We start from the raw sequence: 23,608 nt of genomic DNA, 5'->3' as shown, positions 1-23,608 counted from the left end.
AACATTAGTTCAGGGCTACTCTTCCTCAAGCAAAAAAAGAGGAAGATTGGCAACAGATATTAGCTCAGGGTGAATCTTCCTCACCAAAAAAACAAAGCAACAAACAAAAAATAAGGAAATTTATTTTCTTCTATAACAGCAACTCCAGGATTCAGGTCTGAATGATCTAGCAGCATAATGAGATCTTCATTGCCCCAGGTTCTTCTTTTATTTCTTCTTTGTGGTTGACAGTTATAGCTTCATCCTAAGGCTGCTTCCTCTTGTGCTCATAGGATGACTGCCTATCTGACTTTCATGCTTCCTTGTTCGTATCTAGCTTGAGGGTCACTTTTTTTTTTTGCTGAGGAAGATTCGCCCTAAGCTAACATTCACTACCAATCTTCCTCTTCTTGTGTGTGAGCCGCCACCATAGCGTGACCACTGACAGATGTGTGGTGTAGGTCCACACTCAGCAACCAAACCCGGGCTGCCAAAATAGAATACGCCACTTAACCACTAGGCCACCATAGCTGACCCGAAAGTCACTCTTAGATGTCTCTCCCAGAAGAACAAGAACGGACTTTTCTAAGTCTCAAATAAACCTCTTCTCCTGTTTATTTGCTTATTACAGAAGTAATTATTGGCAAAGGGGATACAAATATTCTTAAACTAATCAGGCCCACCCTGGGACTGTAGTCTGTTCTCCAAACTCTGCTGCTACTCAATTAGGAAGGAGTTGAATAGAGTCAGTCGCAATGTCTACAACCCCAGAAGATGAACGGCCCCAAAGTTATCCATTTATAAACCCCTACTTGATTACCTTTGAAAAATGCTTTTGTAACAACCTGTTTTGGTGGGTATTATTGATCTCAACTTTAAAGATACTGATACCGAGGTTCCAAGAAGTTAAATGACTTGCCCAAGTTTACACGGTAAGGAAAGGACCAAGTGAGGACTCAAATCTATGTCTTCTGATTTCAAGGTCTTGTATACTTTCCACTTAATTCCAGCTGTTCTTAAGTTAAGAATAAAATTAATATTTGAAACAATTTCCAAATATCATGCCAATATAGAAATGTCTGGGAAAAAATATCACTTAAACTCCTGTTGAAAGTCTTTAACATTCATTTTTAAAAATTTATTAGAGAAAAAGAAATCTGAAGAAGATCAAGTTGTCTATCCACCTCTTCTACCTAGCAAAGTAGATCTTCGGCAGGTCACCATAATTCCACAAAGTGAGTGGGAAAGGATTCGAGACAGCCTTGACAGTTTGACAAGAGAAGCAGCATGCCTTCGTGCAGAAAGAAGGGCAAAGAAAGAAATGCATTTCCGATCCCAAGAAGTGGTAAAACATTGGACTAATACATATGCAGTAAGTACTGACCACCTAGGAGTATGCATGCACTGAAGACTTACTCTTGTTTCTCAGTACCCTTTTATAAATATTTTTTACAGGAAAAGTATTGTAAAAATCCATTGAAACACATTTTCAACAAATTTCTTTAGGTACAAGTGACATACAATAAGCTGTACATATTTAAAGTGTACAATTTGATAAGTTTCGACATATTTATATACCCCCGAAATCATCATCATAATTAAGATAATGAACATATTCAAACCAAAAACTTTCCTCATACAGCATTTTACTCCCTCTCCCTCTTCCCTGCCCTTGCTCCTCTGTCTCCAGGCAACCACTGATCTACTTTCTGTTATAAATTTCCCTCAGCACAATTATTTTGAGATTCTTTCATGTAGTCTGTATCAATTATACATTCATTTTTATTGCTCAATGGTATTCCCTTACATGGATGTACCACAGTTTGTTTATCTGTTCGATTGTTGATGGTTTGACATTAACCAAATGTTGACATTTGAACTGTTTCCAGTGTTTGGCTTTTATAAATAAAGCTGCTTGTGAACATTCATGAAGAAGTCTATGTATGGACATATACTTTCATTTCTCTTGGGTAAATATCTTGGTGTAGAATGGCTGAATCATATAATAGGTGTACATTTAACTTTGTAAGAAACTTCCAAACTGTTTTTGAAAGTAATTTTAATTTTGCATTCCCACCAGCACTGTATGAGAGTTCTGTGTCATGCACATTCTTGCCAACTTGCTGTGGTCAGTCTTTTTAATTATAGACATTCTCATAGGTGTAGTAGTATCTCATTATAGTTTTAATAGGAATTTCTGTAATTACAATGACATTGAACATCTTTTTATGAACTTATTTTTTATCTATATATCTTCTTTGGGGAGGTGTCTGTTCAAATCTTTTGCCCATGTTTAAACTAGGTTTGTTTTCTTATTATTGTGTTTAGACCTTTTAAAAAATATATTCTGAATATAAGTCCTTTATTGGATATTTGATTTGAGAATATTTTCTCCCAGTCTGTGGCTTGGTTGTTTATTCTGTTACAGTGTCTTTCAAAGAGCAGAGTTTTTAATTTTAGTGAAGTCCAGTTTATCAATTTTTGTTGTCTAGATCGTTCTTAGTGACTTATCTAAGAAATCTTTGCCTGACCCAAGATTGCAAAGATTTTATCCTATGTTTAAGTTTAAGATTTTATGTCTCATATATAGGTCTATCACCTACTTTTAGTTAATTTTGTATGAAGCGAAGTATGGATTAAAGTTTATTTTTTTGATATAGATATCTAATTGTTTCAGCACAATTTGTTGAAAAGACTGCTCTTTCCTCCACTAAATTGCCTTTGCACCTTTGTTGAAAATTCGGTTGTCCATATATGTGCCGGAGGAATTTCTGGACTATCCTTTCTGTTCCATTCATCTATTTATCTATCTTTATTACAATAACACACTGTCTTGAGAACTGTGGGTTTAATTTAATGTCTTGAAATCAGGTAGTGTTAGTCCTTCGGCTTTGTTGTTCTTTTTCAAAGTTGTTTTGGCTATTCTCGGTCCTTTGCATTTCTATATGAATTTTAGAATCAGCTTGTCAATTTCTACAAAAAAGCCAGCTGGAATTTTGATTGGGATTATCTTGAATTTCTAGATCAATTTGGAGACAATTTACATCTTGACAATACTGAGTCTTCTGACCCGTGAGCATAGTATTGCTCTCCAATTATTCAGGTCTTATTTAATTTCTGATGATAGCTTTTTTGAATTCTCTGTCATTTAGATTACATATTTCTGTGTCTTCAGTATTGATTTATGGGTACTTGTCATTTTCTTTCTGGTCTGGAGATTTAATATAATTTTTGATACTACTAGAGGGTGTGGCTCTGTATTTGCACATTGTGATATTATTTGGTCATAGTTACCACCTATCACCACTGGGTGGAGTTCAAGAACTGTGTTCCATGGGGATCCCAGGCACTGGAGCTGACCCTGAGTAGGTAGGGGGAGGGATGTTTTCTTCTGCGTCCTCTCGGGATTTTCTCACTCTGCCCTCGATACCCGATCTCCTGGGATGTTGGCTTGATGAAGTCACCCCCTGCAATAGCTTTCACCCCAGTAGGGGGCTCCTCTTAGGCTGTGAGGAAACTTGGGTGATCTTTGATGTTCCCATGAATGGGTGCTCTTCCTCCCTTCCTTCCCTCTTGGAGGCCCTGGGCATTCTGAGGGTCATAGTCTTTGGGGAGGGAGCAACACTTTCTCTTACCTTATTCCACCTCCTCCAAGGGGGGCTCCAGCATCTCCACCTTCCAACGTATGGCTGTGTGGATCTCTCAGACGACTTCTGTGTTGTGTGGATGTCCTCTGTTGGACTATAAATGTCTTTTTCATTGTATTGTGGAGAGGAGAGATCACTTGGAGAGCTCACTCCACCATGATACTGACGTCACTCCCCCCAGGTCTTATTTAATTTCTGTCAGCAATATTTTATAGTTTTCAGTGTATAGGTCTTATTTATCTTTTGTCATACTTATCCCAAAGTAATTCATATTTGTGGTGCTATTGTAAATGATGTTTTTAAAGCTTCAATTTGTGGTTGTTCCTTGTTAGCTATAGAAATACAATTAACTTTTTCTGTATTGATCTTGTATCCTGCAAAATTGCTAACCTCACTTGTTTCTAGAGTAGCTTTTTTGTAGATTCTGTCACATTTTCTACATAGACAATTATGATGTCAGAAGTTAAAGACAATTTTACTTCTTTCTTTCTAATCTGGATGCCTTTTAGTTCTTTTTCTTGCCTTATTGCACTGGATAGAACCTTCAATGCAATGTTGAATAGATGTAGTCAGAGTGGAAATTCTTGCCTTTTTCCTCATATTAGGGCTAAATATTTATTCTTTGACTTTTAAGTATAATGCTAGGTAAGGGTTTTTTTTAGATGCCCTTAATTAAGATGAAGAAGTTGTGTTCTATCTCTGAATTGTTGCATATTTTTTAAAGCAGGAATAGATGTTAGAGTTTTTAAAGTGCTTTTTTTGTGTGTATATCTATTGAAGTAATCAATTGGTCTTTTTTATTTTTCATGTTGTTATATGGTGAATAACACTGAGTGATTTTCAAATATTGAACCAAGCTTGCATTCCTGGGATAAACCTCTGTTGGTCATGATGAATTAGTCTTTTGATGAATTCAATTTGCTAAAATGTTATTAATTTTCGCATCTATATTCATGAGGGATTATTGGTCTGTAGTTTTCTTGAAATGTCTTTATCTGGTTTTGGTGTCAGGGTATGGCTGTTTATTGTTATGATGAAGGATTGCACAGAAAGACAGGACTTGAAACTATGAAGAATCAAGGCAGCTCCTTCTCATCTGCCTCTATTTGTCTGTCTTCCTGCCCGTGTCTCTAGAACTACATAGTGTCTTTGCTGTGCTCCTCTCTGTGCTTCTGCTGGATTCTCTACCTAAGAGGTATAGGAACCTGTAGTTTAGTTCCATGTGTGTAAGTGGGAAACTACTTCAAAGTGGGGAAGTGTCCTCTGACTCCTTTTATCATCTTACCTGGGGAAAAATGCTGGGAAAAGATGATCCCATCCCCCACCGCACTTTCCTATATCTTTTGAGGCACTGAGAGGCAGGATTTTTTCCTGTTTTCTGGTAGAATTATTAAAACTACATGCAAGCATAATATCTGTCCAGAGAGTTCTCACCTTTTCTTTTTTTTTTAAACACTGTATGTTTCCTTACTTTGCTGCCAATATACATTATTTATCTTTGGGAAGGGACATAGAAAGCTTGGGGTACTTTGATTTAGGAACAGTGTTCATCATTATTAATTCTCTTTTTCTCTGGGAGAGGAAAGAATTATATCATGCCTGCTATCATATATGTAATATATGACTTTCTGAAGAAGGCACAACTATAGGGAAAGAAAACAGATCTCTGGTTGCCAGGTGCCGCAGGTGGTGGGAGTGGTTGACTATAACAGGGCACGAGGGAATTTTTTGGGAGGATGGAACTGTTCTATAAGTGATTGTATGTATTTGTAAAACTATACTCGAAAAGAGAGTATGTAAATTATGCTCTAAAAAAACTTGATTTTAAAAAAGCCCTTGGTCCATCAAGGGATGGGGGACTGGAATATACCATCATTTTTTTTTAAAGATTTTGCTTTTCCTTTTTCTCCCAAAGCCCCCCGGTACATAGTTGTGTATTTTCAGTTGTGGGTTCTTCTAGTTGTGGCATGTGGGACGCCGCCTCAGCATGGCCTGATGAGCGGTGCCATGTCCACGCCCAGGATCCAAACTGGTGAAACCCTGGGCCACCGAAGTGGAGCCGGCGAACTTAACCACTTAACAGGGCCGGCCCCTACCCTTATTTTTCTTTTGACGCAGAGGTAGCACACTATACATAATACTGTACATCTCCATGAGTATTAAAGAAGAAGAAATGTAGTAAATGTAGTAGAAATGTGGTAGTAAAAACTGCCATATAGGCACAGAGATGGACAAAACAATAGGTGAGAAAACAGAGCCTAGGGACAATCCTGCGTTATATATGGGAACTTGACACATGACAGAAATTTCATTGCAAATCAGAAGGAAAAGGATGGGAATTTAATAACTGATTTTGAGATAATATGCATATGAAAAAGATGAAATTATATTCATATGGTAGAGTATACACAAAGTGAATTCCGGTTGGATTAAAGACCTAAACGTAAAAAGCAAAACTGGAGAAATTTTAAAGTAAATCATAGAATATCTTCAGGATGTCAGGGTAACTAAGATTGTCTTAAGACATAGAAATATGACTTATAAAGGAGAAGAAAGATTTCATCTGACGCAAGACATTGGGTAGACTCCTCAGAAGTGTAGAAGAGCAAGTAAAATGTGCTACTGCTGATTTTGGAAAGGAACAAAAGTAATAATATATACATTTGCTATGTAAATGTAGAAAGGAACTTTGGAAGTAAACACAAGAAACTAATAATAGTGGTCGTCTTAGAGGTTGCAGATGGAAGTTAGGATTGGAGGGAGAGTTTGACTCTATACCTTTATAATATTTTGGGGTTTTTAGCCATGTAAATGTGTTACCTACCTAAAAATTTTAATTAAAAAAATTGGCTCGTAAGTGTAAATTCATACTTTATTTATTAATGATGTATGCAAATACAATAGAATCATAATGAAAACTCAGATTATCATATTATAATGTTAAATTTTATAAAGCTAAATGGAAAAATGAAAACAGAAGACTGTTTTCGTCTTTTTGCAGGGGATGAAAGAACAGAAACTTGAAGCCAAAAAGAAGCGCGACGAAGAAATCGAGGCAGAAAGACAAATTCTTGATGTGGAAGAAGCGATACACAAACAGGGAGAAAGAAAAAAGGCCATCGAATATGCAAAGCAATGTCAATTTTACCAGACAGAAAGAGTGAAAAACTTTCATGTACTACTTGGATTTTCTTGTATTTTTATGTATATTTAACATATCTATACATAATTAGACCTTATTTTCTTAAAATACTGTCAAATTTTTTTTTGTAGTCGGGACTTCTTCTTAGTAGAGTTATGAAAGAACGTGATGCACAGATTGAATCCCAAAAGAATAAAATAAAATCAGATAAAAAATGGGAGGAACAATTGAAACTCAACATTGAAAAAGCTTTTAAAGAAGAACAAGAAAAAGCAGAAAAACAACGTAGAGATAGAGTGGCTCTTGCCAATGATCATTTAAAACAGTATGTATACATAAATTTCCTTTTTTGTACCTTCCGCTTTTTCTCATAATAGCTATAACTTTTTTTTCATGATTATGAATGTAATACATGCTAAAATACCTAGTAAGTAGAAAAAATACAGAGAAAGAGGTAAAAAATTACTGTTACTCCCTTACCCAGGGATAATATATTGGTTACTGTTGTCACAATAATTCTGCATAGCGAACAACCGCACACTCTAATGGCATCTGACAATACCGTTTTTTGCTCGTGCACCTGTGGATTGCTTGGACTTGCTGGGCAGCCTTTCTGCAAACCGCAGGAGTGGCTGGGTTTGCTTGATGCTACGGGGAGGGCTCTGATTTGCTCCATGTGTATTGTTCATTCTGAGGTCCTGGATGAAGGGACAGCAGCCGTCTGGGGGAAACTTTTCTCGTGATATTGACAGAGATGCAAGAGAATGAGCCCAGGCTTACAAGAACATAGCTGAACCCAAAGTCAAGGTCAAGAAAATACACTTGACTTACTGCAAGTCTAAAGCAAGTCCTATGGCCAAGCCCAACAACAGTGAAACAGAGAAATAGACTCCCATGGAAGTGCGGAGAGAGAGTGTGAATCTTTTTGGGTAATGATCTAGTCCGCCACAATGGTCTGTGAGTGTTTTGGTACATAGCCACGCAGACTTCTTTTGGTGGGGGAGGTAGAAGGAGTCAGATTCATTGAGGTATAATTTACATTTAGTAAAATTCACCTTTTAAAAAGCATATAGCTGTATAACCACCCCAAAATCAAGACTAGAACACTTCTGTCACCCCTAAAATTCTCTCACGCCCCTTTGCACTAAGTTCTATCCCCGACCCTCAGCTCCTGGCAATCATTGATCCACTGAGGCAGCCTTTTTTTCCTGAGCATATATACTCACATTTTATAAAACGAAGTGACATCAACAGTATCATTTTGTTAAATGTTTTTTTCACTTACCAGTGTATCATGACCTCTGGCCATGTCAGTAAATAGAAATCAAACCTGATCTTTTTTTTTTTTTTTTTAATTTTTTTTTTAAAGATTTTATTTTTCCTTTTTCTCCCCAAAGCCCCCTGGTACACAGTTGCATATTCTTCGTTGTGGGTCCTTCTAGTTGTGGCATGTGGGACGCCGCCTCAGAGTGGCCTGATGAACAGTGCCATGTCGGCGCCCAGGATTCGAACCAACGAAACACTGGGCCGCCTGCAGCGGAGCGCACAAGCTTAACCACTCGGTCACAGGGCCAGCCCAAACCTGATCTTTTTTTAAAAGTTGCTACTATATATATGGGGGGGATTATATCTGTGTATAATTCTACTTACTTTTTGAAATAGCTGATATGTGCAAATAGGAAAAGGCACAGAGAGGATTCAGTGAAACGTCTCCTCCTTGTCCACCAGCCACCTTGTTTCTCCAATGTGAGACTCACAGTTTCTTCACACTAGTTTAAATGTGCATAAATTATATAAATGCCTCAAAAAAGTTAAAATAATACTCTATTAGTGGACATTTTTGCCATCTTTAAAGAAAAAATTATTTTTCACTAAATATTATATCATTAGTACATGATCATTATAGAATTACAAAAGCAATTAAACAAAATGAAAAATAAATTAAAAATCACCAGAATCAGGGCTGGCCCCGTGGCCGAGTGGTTAAGTTCGCACGCTCCGCTGCAGGCGGCCCAGTGTTTCCTTGATTTGAATCCTGGGCGCGGACACGGCACTGCTCATCAAACCACGCTGAGGCAGCGTCCCACATGCCACAACTAGAAGGACCCACAACGAAGAATATACAACTATGTACCAGGGGGCTTTGGGGAGAAAAAGGAAAAAAATAAAAATCTTTATAAAAAAAAAAATCACCAGAATCTCTGTGATCCAGAGAAGACACTGTTAACATTTGGCTGTAGATTCATCTACTCTTCAAAATTATTATTTTTTAATTTTGCAAATAATAAGTGAATATATGCTTATTGTTTAAAATTTAGGCAGTACAGCAAAATTTGGAGTAGAATTTAAAAGCTCTTCTTCATATCCACCATATTCAATGTCTAAGTCCCATTTTCCTCTTCACAAGTAGCCATTATTAAAAGTTTTGTAACTATCCCATCAGAATGTTTTATTACAGTTACTAATATTTATATACAGGACATATTTAAGTGTGTATATATTTTTTACCATAGATTTTATACAATGTATTTTTTGTGACTTCATTTTTTTTGTTTTGTTTTGTTTTTTTGAGGAAGATTAGCCCTGAGCTAACATCTGTCACCAATCCTCCTCTTTTTGCTGAGGAAGACTGGCACTGAGCCCATCTGCCCATCTTCCTCTACTTTATATATGGGATGCTTGCCATAGTATGGCTTGATAAACGGTGCATAGGTCTACACCCAGGGTCCAAGCTGGTGAACCACAGGCCGCCAAAGGGGAATGTGTGAACTTAACCGCTGTGCCACCGGGCTGGCCCGTCACATCTTTTAAAATAATCGTTGTATACTGAGAATTTGTCATTACTTATTTAACTATATTATTATTGAGGGAAATTTGGATATTTTTCCTCCCTCCCATTTTTTTTTTTTTTTTTAAAGATTTTATTTTTTCCTTTTTCTCCCCAAAGCCCCCCGGTACATAGTTGTGTATTCTTCGTTGTGGGTCCTTCTAGCTGTGGCATGTGGGACACTGCCTCAGCGTGGTCTGACGAGCAGTGCCATGTCCGCACCCAGGATTCGAACCAATGAAACACTGGGCCGCCTGCAGCGGAGCGCGCCAACTTAACCACTCGGCCACGGGGCCAGCCCCTCCTCCCTCCCATTTTTAACAATGCTATGGTGAACATCCTTGAGCATATATCTTTTGTAACTTTTGTGCAAAGATATATTTATATGTGATAGATTTCTTGCAATGGACTTGAATTTTACATTTAGAGAGATACTGCCAAGTTGCTCTTAAGAAGGCTTTAATTATGCATTTCTCAATGATGTCTGATACCTTTTTCTTTATATTGTAACCAATCCTAGATAGTACTTTTTTTGGTAATTTAATGGACAAAAAAATCTTATCTTTTAATTTACATTTCTTTTAATTTCTAGTGAGGCAGAGCGTTCTTTCTTGTGTAAATATTCATTTGCTTTGATTTTTGTTATGAATTGGTTACTCCACTGCTCTTGCATAGGTTGTTTCATATTTATATATATATATGTTTGCTGTTGATTAATTCGTTAAAAACTCATTAATAAGCAGTTTTAATATATGTTGAATGTTATAATTATTTAGATATTGCAGATTTTTGTCATCTTTTCTGAATGGTTTTCAGTATTTAGAAGACATTCATTTTTATGTACTCAAATCTGTCTCTTTTCATTATTATGGTTTTGGTTTTTGTATATATGTTTATTTCTCAAAATCACAAATGTCTAAGTGACATAGACATCAATTCTCAGGATACATATGTTGCCAAATCATGTGTTCTTCAGTTCTTTTAACCCTTAGTAAAAAGAGAAGGGAAACTTTTGAATTTCTTGTGGTTTTTTTCTTTGGCAGTGTAGAGATCCAAGGGTTTGTGCAAGTGAGGGACAGAGCTGTTGGCAGAGGGAGGCAAATATTTGACCAGTGAGTCACTTTTGAGAAGTCTCTCTTCTTATATTGGCTGTTGCAGCTCAGAGATAATTACAGGTAGCCTGATCTTCAGCAAGCTACCTGGCAAGTGCTAACACCTTCCATGCTCTCCGCCCACCTATAGCCTTTGCATGTAGGCTGTGTTTGGGCCACAGGATTCCCTTTCCATGTGGGCTTTGGCAGCAGTTCAGAGGTTCAGGCAGGTTTAGGATTTGTTTTAGTTGTTTCTTTGACTTCTCTTCAGTCCAGTGTAGGAGATGTTCATCAGGCTCTGAGGTCAGCATGAATTCCTTTACTTACTCTTCAGAGTGGGCTCCGTCTTTGTGGATGGTGGCCAAGTATTACTTATCCTCACTGCACTCTCACCTGCCCTGTTTTTCCCCGGAATCTATTGAAAATTCAGGTATGTGGGTAAGACCTTGCTTTAGTTTCCAGTAGTACTATACAATTTCCCCTGTTCCATTGGTTGCATCTAGGGAATTAGGATGGGGCGGTGTTTGACATGTGAGCTTGGGTTGCCAATTTGGTTCTAGAAGTCCTACGTCTTAAATTAACTAAGAAACATTCAATTCTGTAATTGAAGACAACGAAGGAAAATGTAAATCTGTTATTGTAAATTATTTTAAGTATATGAATTTACAAAATTATCACCAGTTTGTGTTCTGTTGAACGTTGATTCATGTGTCAGTTTTGTACAACTTAGAATGCATGTTAGTTTAAAATGCTGTTAGGAATGGTGACGAGCCCATAAAAAGCTTCCTAAGCCAACAATAGAGCTAGAATAGTGCCACTAACATTGACCTGAGTGGAAATAGAGGACCATGTAGTAGAAAAGAAAAAAGGAGAGGGTTTTTCCCCCATTTCTTGAATAATAAGAGTTTATTAGGGACAAAATTTTAAGATAAGCTATTTATTCATTCAATCATCCACTCATTGTTACTAACGTTTATTGAACAATCTCCATTTGCCAGCCACTGTTCTGCTCATTGAGAATACAAAGATGAATACAATACAGTCTTTTTCCTTAAGAACATCACAGTCTGGGGAGGAGGCTATAGATGTGGAACGAATAATTAGAATATGATGGTAAATATTTTGGCAAATATCCGTACAGGGTGTGTGGAAGCATATAAAATGGGCATCTGATCCAGTCTTGAGAAAGCTTTTCAGAAGAGATCAGCTCTCACACTTAATTCTGAAGAATGTGTAGAAATAAGACATGCAAAGAGTGGGAGTGTAGAGATATTTTAAGCAGAGGAAATAACATGGGTGAAGACTCAGAGGTTAGATAAAGTCTGGTGGATTTGGGTAACTACAAGTAGTCAAGATGGCTGTAGTATAGAGGACTAAGAGGGCAATGTTAAAGATGAGACTGGAGATACAGGCAAGGGCCAGATCATGGTGTGCCATGTAGGCCATGTGTCTTAAGGTCTGCCAAAATTGGAAATGATTCTCCTCTTTGAGAAAAGACCATATTTTAATTTTTTTAATCACAAAGAATTGGAAATTGCAGGACCAAGAGGCAAGACTATTGCATGCCCTATTAATTGTATTACCAAGTGCTACCCAAGTATCACCTGATGGTGGTTTGAAATATGTCCACACATTCTTTGATACTCCTCCCTTCAGAGGGTGGAGCCTAATTCCTTCCCCCTGTTGGGTGTGGGCTATATGTAGTAACTCATTTCCAGTGGATAGAATGAGAGAAGTGATGGTCTGTGACATCCTGAGATTAGCATATAAAAGGCATTGTGGCTTCCTCCTTGCTACCTCTCTTGGATTGCTCATTCATGGCGAAGCTAACTGCCGTTTTGTAAGGACACTCAAGCAGCTCTATGGAGAGGTCCATGTGGCAGTGAGTTGAGGCCTCCTCCCAACAGATATGTGAAAATGGGTTCTCCAGCCTCAGTCAAGCCTTCAGATGCCTATAGTTCCAACTAATCTTGTCATCTAATCTTGACTGCAGCTTCTTGAGAACCACCCAGCTAAGCCACTGCTGGATTCCTGAATCTCAGAAATGGTGTGAGGTGATAAATGTTTATTGTTTTAAGCCACTAAATTCTGGGGTGATTAATTACTTAGCAGTAAATAACTAAAACACACTGTACAGCTGCTGGCCCCGTGCCTGACAGTGAGATTTTTCACACACTTTTACAAAAATCTCTAGGCTGCAGACTTGGGCAGCCTATTCCATTCTTGGGCTTTGAGCTTTATAAGAGTCTGCCTATAATTCTCATCCCAGTGGGCTCGGTGAGGATGGGGCAAATAAGGGACTGACCCTAGTGACACAAGAATTCCCAAATAGAGCGATTTTGACCAAGAACCTTAAACATAATTATTGAAAGGAAACTTAGCAGTATCTATAAACAGTGTATAATTCTGTTTCCTTCTATTGGTAGGTAAGTCCTTCTCTAGGAAGGGGCCTATAGACCTTGCTTAAGAACAGCTTACTTAGTTACTAGTAATCTCATCAGCTTCCAAAAAAAGGGAAAAATCATCATAGGATAGTGTGTATCACTTTCCCTGGATAAGATCATCTAGGAAAAATTATGAAGAGAGAAGGTTTAAGTAATCTCATTCATGCTGATTGATTTAAAAGCCATCCCAAATCTGATAACCTCCAAATCTGTAACTAGTCCAGACGTCTCCCTTGAGTCCCAGCTTCACATATCTAACTGCCTCCAAGACATCTCCACTTGGATGGCCCATAGATATCTCAAATTTAAAATGTCTAGCACTGAATTATTGAGTCTCCACCTCCACAGTGGTCTTTCTAGTGGCATCCTTATTCTCTCAGTTGTTCAAAACAGACACCTAGGAATCCACCCTGATTCCTCATTTTCCTTTATTTCCTACATCAAATCTATCAGTAATTCATGTTCATTTTTTCTCCAAAACGAACCTTGAATTTACTGCTGTCGTCTTAGTCCAGGCCACCCTCACGCCCCATGGACTATAGCATCAACCTCTTAACTGGCCTCTTATTCTCTCATCCTAATCCCTTCTCCTTTCATCATACAGAGAGATTTTATTAAAATGAAAATTGATATATTTTCCTACCTAAAACATTTCAATGGCTTTCCATGCATTTAAAATACAATGGGAACTTGACCATCTCCTGCAAGGCCTTGTGTGATCTGGCCTCATCTACTTATCAACCTTCTTTCCGACCACTCCTTCCCATTAGTTATTGTACCTCCGTCACACTGATCTTCCACTCCTTAAGCACCTGTCAAATCCTTGCTTGCCTCAGGGCCTTCTCACATGCTTTTTCTTCTGTCTGGAATTTTACCCTCCCATCTTCATCTGTGGGCTTCTCACCAGCTCAGAGATCTTCCTTGTCTTAGGGAACAGCTCTATCCAAAGTTATGTGAAATAAATAACTCAATTGTTATTCTTTTTCTTGGTCTCTTATTTTATTTATAACACTTACCTGGATTTGTAATTACATTATTTGCCTATTTTCTTGTTTTTGTTTGTTTTTGCCTATCTTTTCCACTGAAATGTAAGCTTTTGGAGCGTAGGAACCATGTTTGTCTGTTTCACTATTATAGTAGAAATCAATAAATAGTTGTTAAGTAAATGAATGAGAAGTCTAAAGATTACAGAAGAATTAAGTATGATTCTTAAGTCTCTAGTGTAAGGCAACTGAAAAGAAGGTGGTACTTTCCACCAAAATAAGGACAAGAGACCAAAGGGATCCATTTAGAAGAGGAGGATGATAAATTTGGTTTTAGACATAATGAGTGTAAGATGCTTATGTAATATAATCGTCAGGTGGTGATACCTAGTGGGTTGTCTCTACAAGAATCAAGTGTGCCTGTTGTAATAAAGAGTCAGACTTCATTTTTGAAGTTTGACTGCTGACTTCATTTTAGGCCTCTCCTTCCCTTTCCCTTTGGCCAAGCATTTGCACAGGTTGATAAGAAGTCCCCTGGGCTTGCCTTGCCTCCACCGCTGGTGCCAGCAGGAAACTTAAATCTCCTATGCACAGGAACTTTTCCCCAGTGCCACCCCTTAGTCACATTAACAGCCCAAACCCATTCCTTCTTCTTTGCCCAAGTGAGTCCAGACCACTTGTGCCTACACAGCTCTTCTGGGAGTCCCTTGTGTGAGTAATACTTTCTCTCAAATTCTCTTGGTGTGTGGAGTGTCACCTAAATCAACTTTTGGGTAAGGGTCCCTCCTGCTTTTATAGGAGGACTATACAGCTATATAAGCTCAAGTCAGATCTGGGCTAGATAAATACAGATTTGGGAACTTCAGAATATGAATCAGGGATAGTAAAGAGGTTTCATGACAAATTCTCCTCTCATGGCTTGGCAAAGGCTGCCCAGGTTCATTGCGTTGAAAAGGAACAAGACATGGCAGGAAAGAGTTTTGTGTTGATTATTTTAATTTATTTTTTAATTTTTTTTTTGTGAGGAATATTCACCCTGAGCTAACATCTGTTGCCAGTCTTCCTCTTCTTTTTTTTTGCTTGAGGAAGATTAGCCCTGAGCTAACATCTGAGCCAGTCTTCCTCTATTTTGTATGTGGGACACCGCCACAGCATGGCTTGATGAGCACTGTGTCGGTCCACACCTGGGATCTGAACCCGTGAACCCAGACCACCAAAGCAGAGTGTGGACTTAACCACTACACCACAGGGCCGGTCCCATGCATTGATTATTGATGTCCATTGTGGACGTGGGTGTTGGAAGTAAAGATATGAATCTTATGTATTTCTTCTTGGAACTAGAGGATTTCAGATTTCCTTCAATATGTTAACTTTGTATTAAGCCAAATTAGTGGCAGAGAGTTGAGTAGTCTACCCAAACTAAGGTAAAAGTCTTGCTTGACAGGTAATTAAATTTTATTTAATAGTTATAAATCACTGACAATATTACTTCTTCACTGAGACTAGAGACATTTTTGTTCTTATTCACTCTCAGAATAGGGAAGGTTTTTTTGCTAAAGCAATAAATTATCCAATACATGGATAGGTATATTGTTGGTGACGTCCAGATTCACTAAGGAATGTTAAAATTGCAAATTTTTTATATCTTGTTGTTTTCCCTTAAAGTAGGAATTTTAAAACTTCAGAAACTTCCTTTCTCAAAATTGGATGCATCTCTTTTTATAATGTCCTTTAAATCTTGATTATTGACTTATGAATTTGCTTCTAAGAGATTGGTGAAGTATTAAATAGTTCTGACAAACTAAACAACCAACCAAATAAATAAAAATGTGGAAACCTCGTATTTTTAGGGCAGTCATATACCTGGTTTAGCTGTGGCTGACAGTGACTTTTTTCTTAACTCTTCCTAAAGAGAGTGACTGTGACTCGAAAGCTGCTTACTCTGGACGAATGAATCAGCTAGGAACCTCCTGCCCTGAACTGGCTTAGTAACACCGAAATGACCTTACGGGCTCGCTTCACTCTATAGTCCTCCACAGCACAGGGGAGGGAACTTCCCCCTCCCTGAAGCTGAGTGAGGAGACTCCAAGAAAAAAATTGTTTTTGATTGAGTGCATGTGAAAGACAGGTTTGTTCCTTAGTCTTTTTGTCTTTTTAAGTGAGTTGTTGGTCTACCGTGTGCCTGCCTGTTCAGGAAGGAAAAAAATTAGAGACAGCAGATAGAGAGTGGCAGTGAAGCAGCCCGCACCCTTGTTGATTGGCTGTAAGCAGACATCTTGGGCTTGAGCTGTCTTGCCGGTATGAAGAGGGTTGACTGCCCGCTGAGGGCACTCAGAGTCTGCAGTAGACTACTGATAGTGGAAGCTCCTGGTGGGGATGCTGTTGGGGTTGGCCACAGGGTAGGGCTCGGGGTGGGGTGGTGTGATTGAAGAGGTAAAGCTGGAGCTAAATCTCCCAGATCAGAACTCTGCTCAGGGATCTCAGGAACTCGCACGTGAGCCCTGTGGGAGAACCAGCATGTGGTGGCTTACTGCTCAGAAGGCATGAATAGCTAATCAATGTTGGCTGGAGGAAGAATGACAACCACTGTGGCCAGGAAACCTTTGTTCCTCTCCTTCCAGCAGACCTCATCTCCTGAGGGCTAGACCCATGCTGAGGTAGGATCTCGTCTAGTGCTGAGAAGCACCAGGGATGAGGGACTTCCCTGTGAAATGATGTCACCATTCCACCACACTGTCACTCAGTTAACTGGTTCTTTTCTAAAGGAAAGGAACATTTGAATCTAATGTGGGACTTAATTTTGGTGAGGAGTGAAACAGATTTCAAAGAGAGGAAAATATTGACAATTCTGGGCTAACCCAGATTGGATTTGGTTTTAATCACTGCTCTTTATGTATCTCTTCTTGTCCCCAAAGAAATCCACACGTTCTCCCTTACACCTTCAAATCATCCCAGGTTAGAATCTAATTCATTTCTTTAAAATAGAATCTATTTTTCTGCTTTGCTCTCAATTATAATTATTTCTGCTTTAGAATAAAGGAACATGAAGAGGAAGAAGAAAGAAGGAGAAGACATGAGGAAAAGGATGCTGAGGAAATAAAGCGACAGAATTTATTGTATGAAATAGAAATGAGAAAAAAACTAGAAAAGAAAAAAGAAGAGAGAAATGAGAGCAGGAGACTGTTTTTTGTAAGTTGAAAATACATCTTTTCAAAAAATGTACTAAGTCCAATGCCTAACTTTTGATATATTTTTTATAAATAACAGTGGAGTAGAATACTAGTTGCTATTAAGTTGAGTTTCTAAGTATACTTTTGAGGGAGCTATATTTGCTGTGGTTTTATGTGGATGTGCTTTCACGCATGAACAAGAAAGAGAGAAGAGAATGAGAATTTTGTCCTGATGAATTTATTTTCTTATCCTTGAAATGAGAGTTGTTGTGAAGGATGAATGGGGTGATATATATTCAGTGTCTGCTACAGTGTTGATATGCACTCAGTAAATGGTAGTAGTTATTTTATGGCTGTTGCAATTTATTTTATTTTGTAATTTTTTACATTCTTTTCTTCAAAGTTAGTTTTTTCCTTAAGTAATAAATGCACAGAGTTAAAACATCAAACAACACCGAAAGGTTTAAAAGAGGAGCAGCGGCTCCTTGCCTCCCCCTTCTGCTTTTCGGAGGCAACCAGTTCCAAGTTCTTTTAGCTGTTTCTTCAGGTATAAAGTTATATTCTAAGTAATCTATGTATTTTAAAAATGTATATTAAGTTCTAAAGATACGTATCTTGATTTGTTAATTTTAGACATTTTCTGTCTCTTCTGCCCTGGTAGTTGAGGATTTAGCTCTTTTTCAATACTTTCCCCTTCCCACCCTCCCCTCTCCTCCAAATAATGATGTCACAATTTTAGTTCAATCATTATTATGATTATATAAGTTTTGTTCTCTGAAGAGCCAAATAATATACTATGATCCTATTTCTTTGCTTGCATACATGTTTTTCTGTGATTAAAATAATTCTTTGTTTTCGTTTGCTCTGATGACCATATCCCTCAGTTTTTCTGTGTGTTCCATAAGTTCTGTCAAGCGTATATTGATAGTAATAGTAAATGATCTGTGTTATTGGTTTCCTTGGAGTCCTCCATCCCTCTCTTCCTTCTGGATGGCTTGCTCTCTAGGCCTGCTGCTCCACTGTCCTCCTAGGACTTCCCCGTGCCACTTTGCTGGGTCACAGCTCCTATTTCCTGAATCTCATGCGTTCCTCTTTCTTGGTTTACTCCTTCATCTCGCTGAAATACATCTTCGAGTAGCTTCCTAAGAGAGGATACACAAAAGGTCAAATTTTTGAGTTCTTGTCTGAAAAGGTTATCGTCTAAAGCCATCCTTGCTTTATAGTTTGAGTAGATATAGAATTCTGGGTTGAGAATTCAGAATTTTGTATTCATAGTTTCATAATCATCTAGCTTCCAAGACGGTTGCTGTGGAAGTATGATGCCATTTATTGTCTCTCTCTGCAGCTCCACAGTCGCATGGTGACCTACCCTGGTAGAGGTGTTTCTCGTTCATTTTGCTGAGCACTCAGTGATACTTTCAGTCTGGAAATGCGTATTCCTTTCATCCTGGAAACTTCTCTTATTTTATTTCTTGTATAATTTTGTCCCTTTCCATTTTCTCTCTTCTGTTCTAGAACTCCTCTGGTAGATATTGGACTTTCTGAATTGATGCTCTAATTTAAAAAAACCTTTTCTCATTTTATTAGTTAGGAGAAGGCTCAAAAGCATATAACAGGAAGCGGAAAATACTAGTACCTTAAACAAATTAAAATTTTGTGTGATGTGCAGAAGTAGTCCTTCCAAGGCTGATGTGGTAACCTCCGGAATCAACACGGACTGAGACAGCTTCCCTTTTCTTTGCTTTGCTTTTCTTGGAACATAAACGGCTTCTGTCCTCGAGGTTGCCTCATGGCCCGGAATGGCTGCTGGAACTCCCACCCTCATGTCCACATTCCAGGCAGCAAGAAGAGAGAAAGAATGAAGGACAAAACTAGTGCTGTGTCTGTTCTATTTTTAAAGAACTTTTCCAGAAGGCCCACTTAACAATTTCCATTAAATCTTATTGGTTATAATTTAGTCACACCTAGCTGAAAAGAAAGCTTGAAAATATAGTCTTTTAGGTCAGCATATTGCCATTCTGAACAAAATCTGGGTCCTGCTATTAATGCTGAAGAGAAGAAAGAATCTGAGGGAGGTAATTAATTGTTCCTGCCATTTTTGGGTTTGTTTGATTTTGAGAGTTAGCCTCAACTTTGTCTTCTAAGCCTTCTATTGAATTTTTGTTTTTTTCTGAGGAAGATTCACCCTGAGCTAACATCCATACAGTCTTCCTCTGTTTTTAGTATGTGGGCTGTCAGCTCAGCATGGCCACTAACAGAGTGGTATAGGTCTGCACCTGGGAACTGAACCCAGGCCACTGACACCGAGCATGCTGAACTTACCCACTGGGCCACTGGGGCTGGCCCTGAATTTTTAATTTTAGCCATCAAACTTTTAATTTCTAAGAGTTTTACTTGTGATCTTCTTGTTCCTTTTGAATAAAATCTTTGTCTTGGTTCATGGATGCAGCATTTTGCTCTCTGCAAGTCACTTTGAATGGGCCAGACCTTGTTTTGAATGCTAACTCCACCACTGACCAGCTATGTGACCTTGACCTGAGGCTTTCAAGTTTTAAAAATGAGAATTAACTTTGTGTTAGTTAACTCTATACTTTTCCTATTATAAACAAATCTGTATGAACATTACAATAAACTTAGGGACAAAACAGCAAAATAAAACTTTTAAGAAATTATTCAGAACAATCACTTTTAACAGTTGGTATTTTCCTTAGCTTTTCATGTTGATTAATGTATCTCCTAACCAGAATACAGGCTTTTAAAAGTAATAGCCTATCGAACAGAAGAGTACTGGGGCTGGCCCCGTGGCCGAGTGGTTAAGTTCACGCGCTCCGCTGCAGGGGGCCCGGTGTTTCGTTGGTTCGAATCCTGGGCGCGGACATGGCACTGCTCATCAAACCACGCTGAGGCAGCATCCCACATGCCACAACTAGAAGGACCCACAACGAAGAATATACAACTATGTACCGGGGGACTTTGGGGAGAAAAATGAAAAAATAAAATCTTTAAAAAAAAAAAAAAACCCAGAAGAGTACTTAAGAATATTAGACACATAATAGACCCTGAGTTGTAAATATATTGGAAATTTAATATTGCATCTAATAATTTTTGCCTTGAATTGGTTTCTACTTATAGTAACAGAGTACACTAATATAGCTAAATATCCAGGCTATTGTGTTCAAAGGCACCTATTTTTATGATGGCTAACTCCGGTTGGGTCATGGAATGAATGCTGATATGAACAGATTTTTATTTTTTGTTTAAAAAAAATAATGACCTATTTTAAAAAGTTTTGTTAGAGTATACATCTGTGTGTTTTCTTGTGTATATGCAAAAAGAAAGTCTGGACAAGAAACTAGTTTCCCAGTGATTGGGTCTGGTGGGGGGAGTTAGGAATAGGCAGATAGATAGTGGATGTGGTAGGAAGGACACTTTACACTGTGTATCTTTTAAATATTTTCAGTTTGTGTACCATGTGACTATATTAACTATTCAAACACTAAATGAAAATTGTATATATTTAATGTATTTTTTTCTGACTATAGAATTATTATTTTAATTATTTTTAAAGAAAATGAGATATTTGAAAAGAAATACATTAAGACATATTTTCTTAAAGAAAAGCATTAGGTGTAAAAGTCACCTATCCCATGTCCCAGAGATAACTACTGTTAACATTTGATACATTTCTTCCAGTTATATAAACATTGTAAACTTGTACTTACATATATTTGCAAAACTGAAATATGCAATGTAGTATTTTAGAGCCTGCTTCCCCCCCCGTTACCAATTATGTTATTTGTATCTTCTCATGTCATTGAGAGTATAATATTTCTAACCGTTTTTCCATTATTGAATTATTTAGAGGTTGTTTACAAGTTTTTGCTCTTACGAATAGCTTTGAGATGAAGTACATGGTACTTAAAACTTAATGCACATCTCTGATTATCTCTTTGTGATAAATTTCCAAGAGAGAATTAAGTGAGTCAGCAGCTGTACTATTTGACAGATTCTTCTTAGATATTTGTACGTTGAAGGATTTTTTTTTTTTTAAAATAAGCAGTGACCCTGCAAGATTCCTTTTTTTTGGGTTGGAAGGTTTTGCCCTGAGCTAACATCTGTTGCCAATCTTCCTCTCTCTCCTTTTTTCCCTCCTCAAAGCCCCAGTACATAGTTGTATATTCTGGTTGTAAGTCCTTCCATGTGAGCCACTGCCACAGCATGGCTACTGACAGACCAGTGGTGTGGCTCCACGCCCAGGAGCCAGACCCCGGCCGCCCACGTGGAACCTGCTGAACTTGAACTGCTAGGCCATCGGGGCTGGCCGGAAAGATTTTTCTTTGTGATAGGATAATACACAGTTTTCTTCCACCAAGGAACATATGAATGATAAAAATATCATCAAAGCTGTAGAACGGCAGCAGCAAGAGGAGGAAGATGAAAAGATTAGAAAATTTATCAAAGCAAAAAAGCGTCTTGCACAAATGGGGAAAGAAAAAGAAGCTGAAACACACAGGTGAGCTTTTAAAATAATTTACCTAATAAAATACTATCTGAAATTTATGATAAATCAGAAGTTGTGATATGAGAGTAGTCTTTAGGAATAAAGGTCTCATTTTATATATGACTAGGGTGTTTGGTGACATTTCGGTTTGGGGCATGTGAGTTGGGATTCTCTTGGAATACTGAGGACGTCTCTCTGGTAGATGGTTTTCAACACTGGAAATCTCTGCTCTGAAGAGGGATGTGAGCTGGAGATGGCTTTGTGAGCCGTTGATATATAAGCGGTAGTTGGAACTGTGGATGCAGGTAAGCTCACCTCTGGTGAGTAGGTAAGAGATGCAGGTGGCACAGTCCCTAGGGAAGTCCATATTTAAGGGTCAGATGCAGCAAGAAGGTAATGCAAAGACCAAAGAATAGTTTCCAGAGATGAGAAAAATGAGAGAAACAGCACAGAAGAATTTCAGTAAGAAGAGAGCAGTCATCAGTGTTAGATCAATAGAGGGATTAAATGAGCTTTTTCAAAATGAAGCGTCCGTCAGATTTGTAGGTCGTGGCGTACTTGAGTGAGCGGTTTTGGATGGAGTGAGGGAGCAGAGTAGGAGGCCAGTGCAGTACGTCGTGTTTCTGTCTGGACTGTGTTCCTCTCTGTTCTGGGCACAGTCCTCTGAGGGCTTTGCATCACACTTAGAATCTTCCTACAGCCCGTAAGTCTCTGCACCCGTCCAGATTCCCCGCCGACCCCCGCCTCGTCTCTCAGACCTCACTCCTCTTCTCTCCTTTCCCTCTTTGTCACTCACACTGGACTTCTGCTGTACCCTCTCTGGGGAATGCTTACATCCCTTAACTCTTTCACATCGTTACACAAATACTGCCTTCTCGTTGAGGCCTTCGCTGACTGCCCTGTTTAAAATGACCACCGCACCCTCCACAGCGCTCAGCTCTTTAACTGCTTTCTTTTTCCTCCTTGCATGATATAGCATGATTTTCATTATTTATTTTGTTTACTGTCCCTCTACCTCAGCCATAATGAAAGCTCCATGAGGGCAGAGATTTTTACTGTGTCTGTTTACTGTTATGTCCCCAGCACCTGGAGTAGTGCCTGGCGTATAGTAGGCAATCAATAAAAGTGTTTAAAATACTGCTTTTGAAAGCCTAGATGAAGTATCACCTTTTCCAGGAAGCCGTCCTTTTTTTCTCATTTGCCCTTATCACTTTCTAGCTTTTGCGTGGCATTTATTACCCTTTGCCTTGTGTAGTTATTTGCATAAATGTCTTTTCTCCACTTTAGATTGTCATTTCCTTGGGGCATGCACTGTGTCCTTTTCATTGTTTCTCCCATGTTGCTTTGCTAATTCACTCAATAAATTAGTGAATTTGTCACAACTAAATTTAAAAGTACTTTTTTCTCAGTTTCCTAAATGAAAATGCCCCATTCTTTTAACAATAAATAGTTATTGTTGATGATGTTCCAGGCACAGTGCTTGGCCCTGAACTAGAGAGGACTTACCCTGTCTCTGACTCAGGAATCTCACAGTGTAAAGGGAGAGTTATTTATCTTCATATAAACAGATGAAGTCAATAAAGTGCTATGAATAAATTGCAGACAGTATAGTAAAAGAATGGATTTACTGAGGATCTTGATAAAATTACTAGATACTTTCAGGTTTTATTTAAAGAAAGGCCTTTGGTTTAGTTTATACCCTAAGCTTCCAATGTTAGAGTAAGTAAGGTAGTCTGATAAAGTATTTTAAAATATTTTTCATTTTGGAGAATTTTAGCACTTTATTTCCTACACACACACACACACACACACACACACAGAAGA

General features: G+C 38.3%; 1 protein-coding gene across 1 annotated transcript in view; it reads left to right on the top strand.

The window, feature by feature from the left end:
* Positions 1-23,608, top strand: part of CFAP210 (cilia and flagella associated protein 210) — a 41,412-nt gene that overhangs the window by 14,074 nt on the left and 3,730 nt on the right. The window contains exons 2-6 of the mRNA XM_046657775.1: positions 1,125-1,351; positions 6,628-6,801; positions 6,900-7,093; positions 17,146-17,302; positions 21,657-21,796. Coding sequence (XP_046513731.1) covers positions 1,125-1,351; positions 6,628-6,801; positions 6,900-7,093; positions 17,146-17,302; positions 21,657-21,796 — 892 coding nt within the window. The remainder of the gene's footprint in view (positions 1-1,124; positions 1,352-6,627; positions 6,802-6,899; positions 7,094-17,145; positions 17,303-21,656; positions 21,797-23,608) is intronic.

Source organism: Equus quagga, chromosome 4, assembly GCF_021613505.1.
Source record: "Equus quagga isolate Etosha38 chromosome 4, UCLA_HA_Equagga_1.0, whole genome shotgun sequence".
Taxonomy (NCBI): domain Eukaryota; kingdom Metazoa; phylum Chordata; class Mammalia; order Perissodactyla; family Equidae; genus Equus; species Equus quagga.
This window is presented reverse-complemented; position numbering and strand designations above follow the sequence as displayed.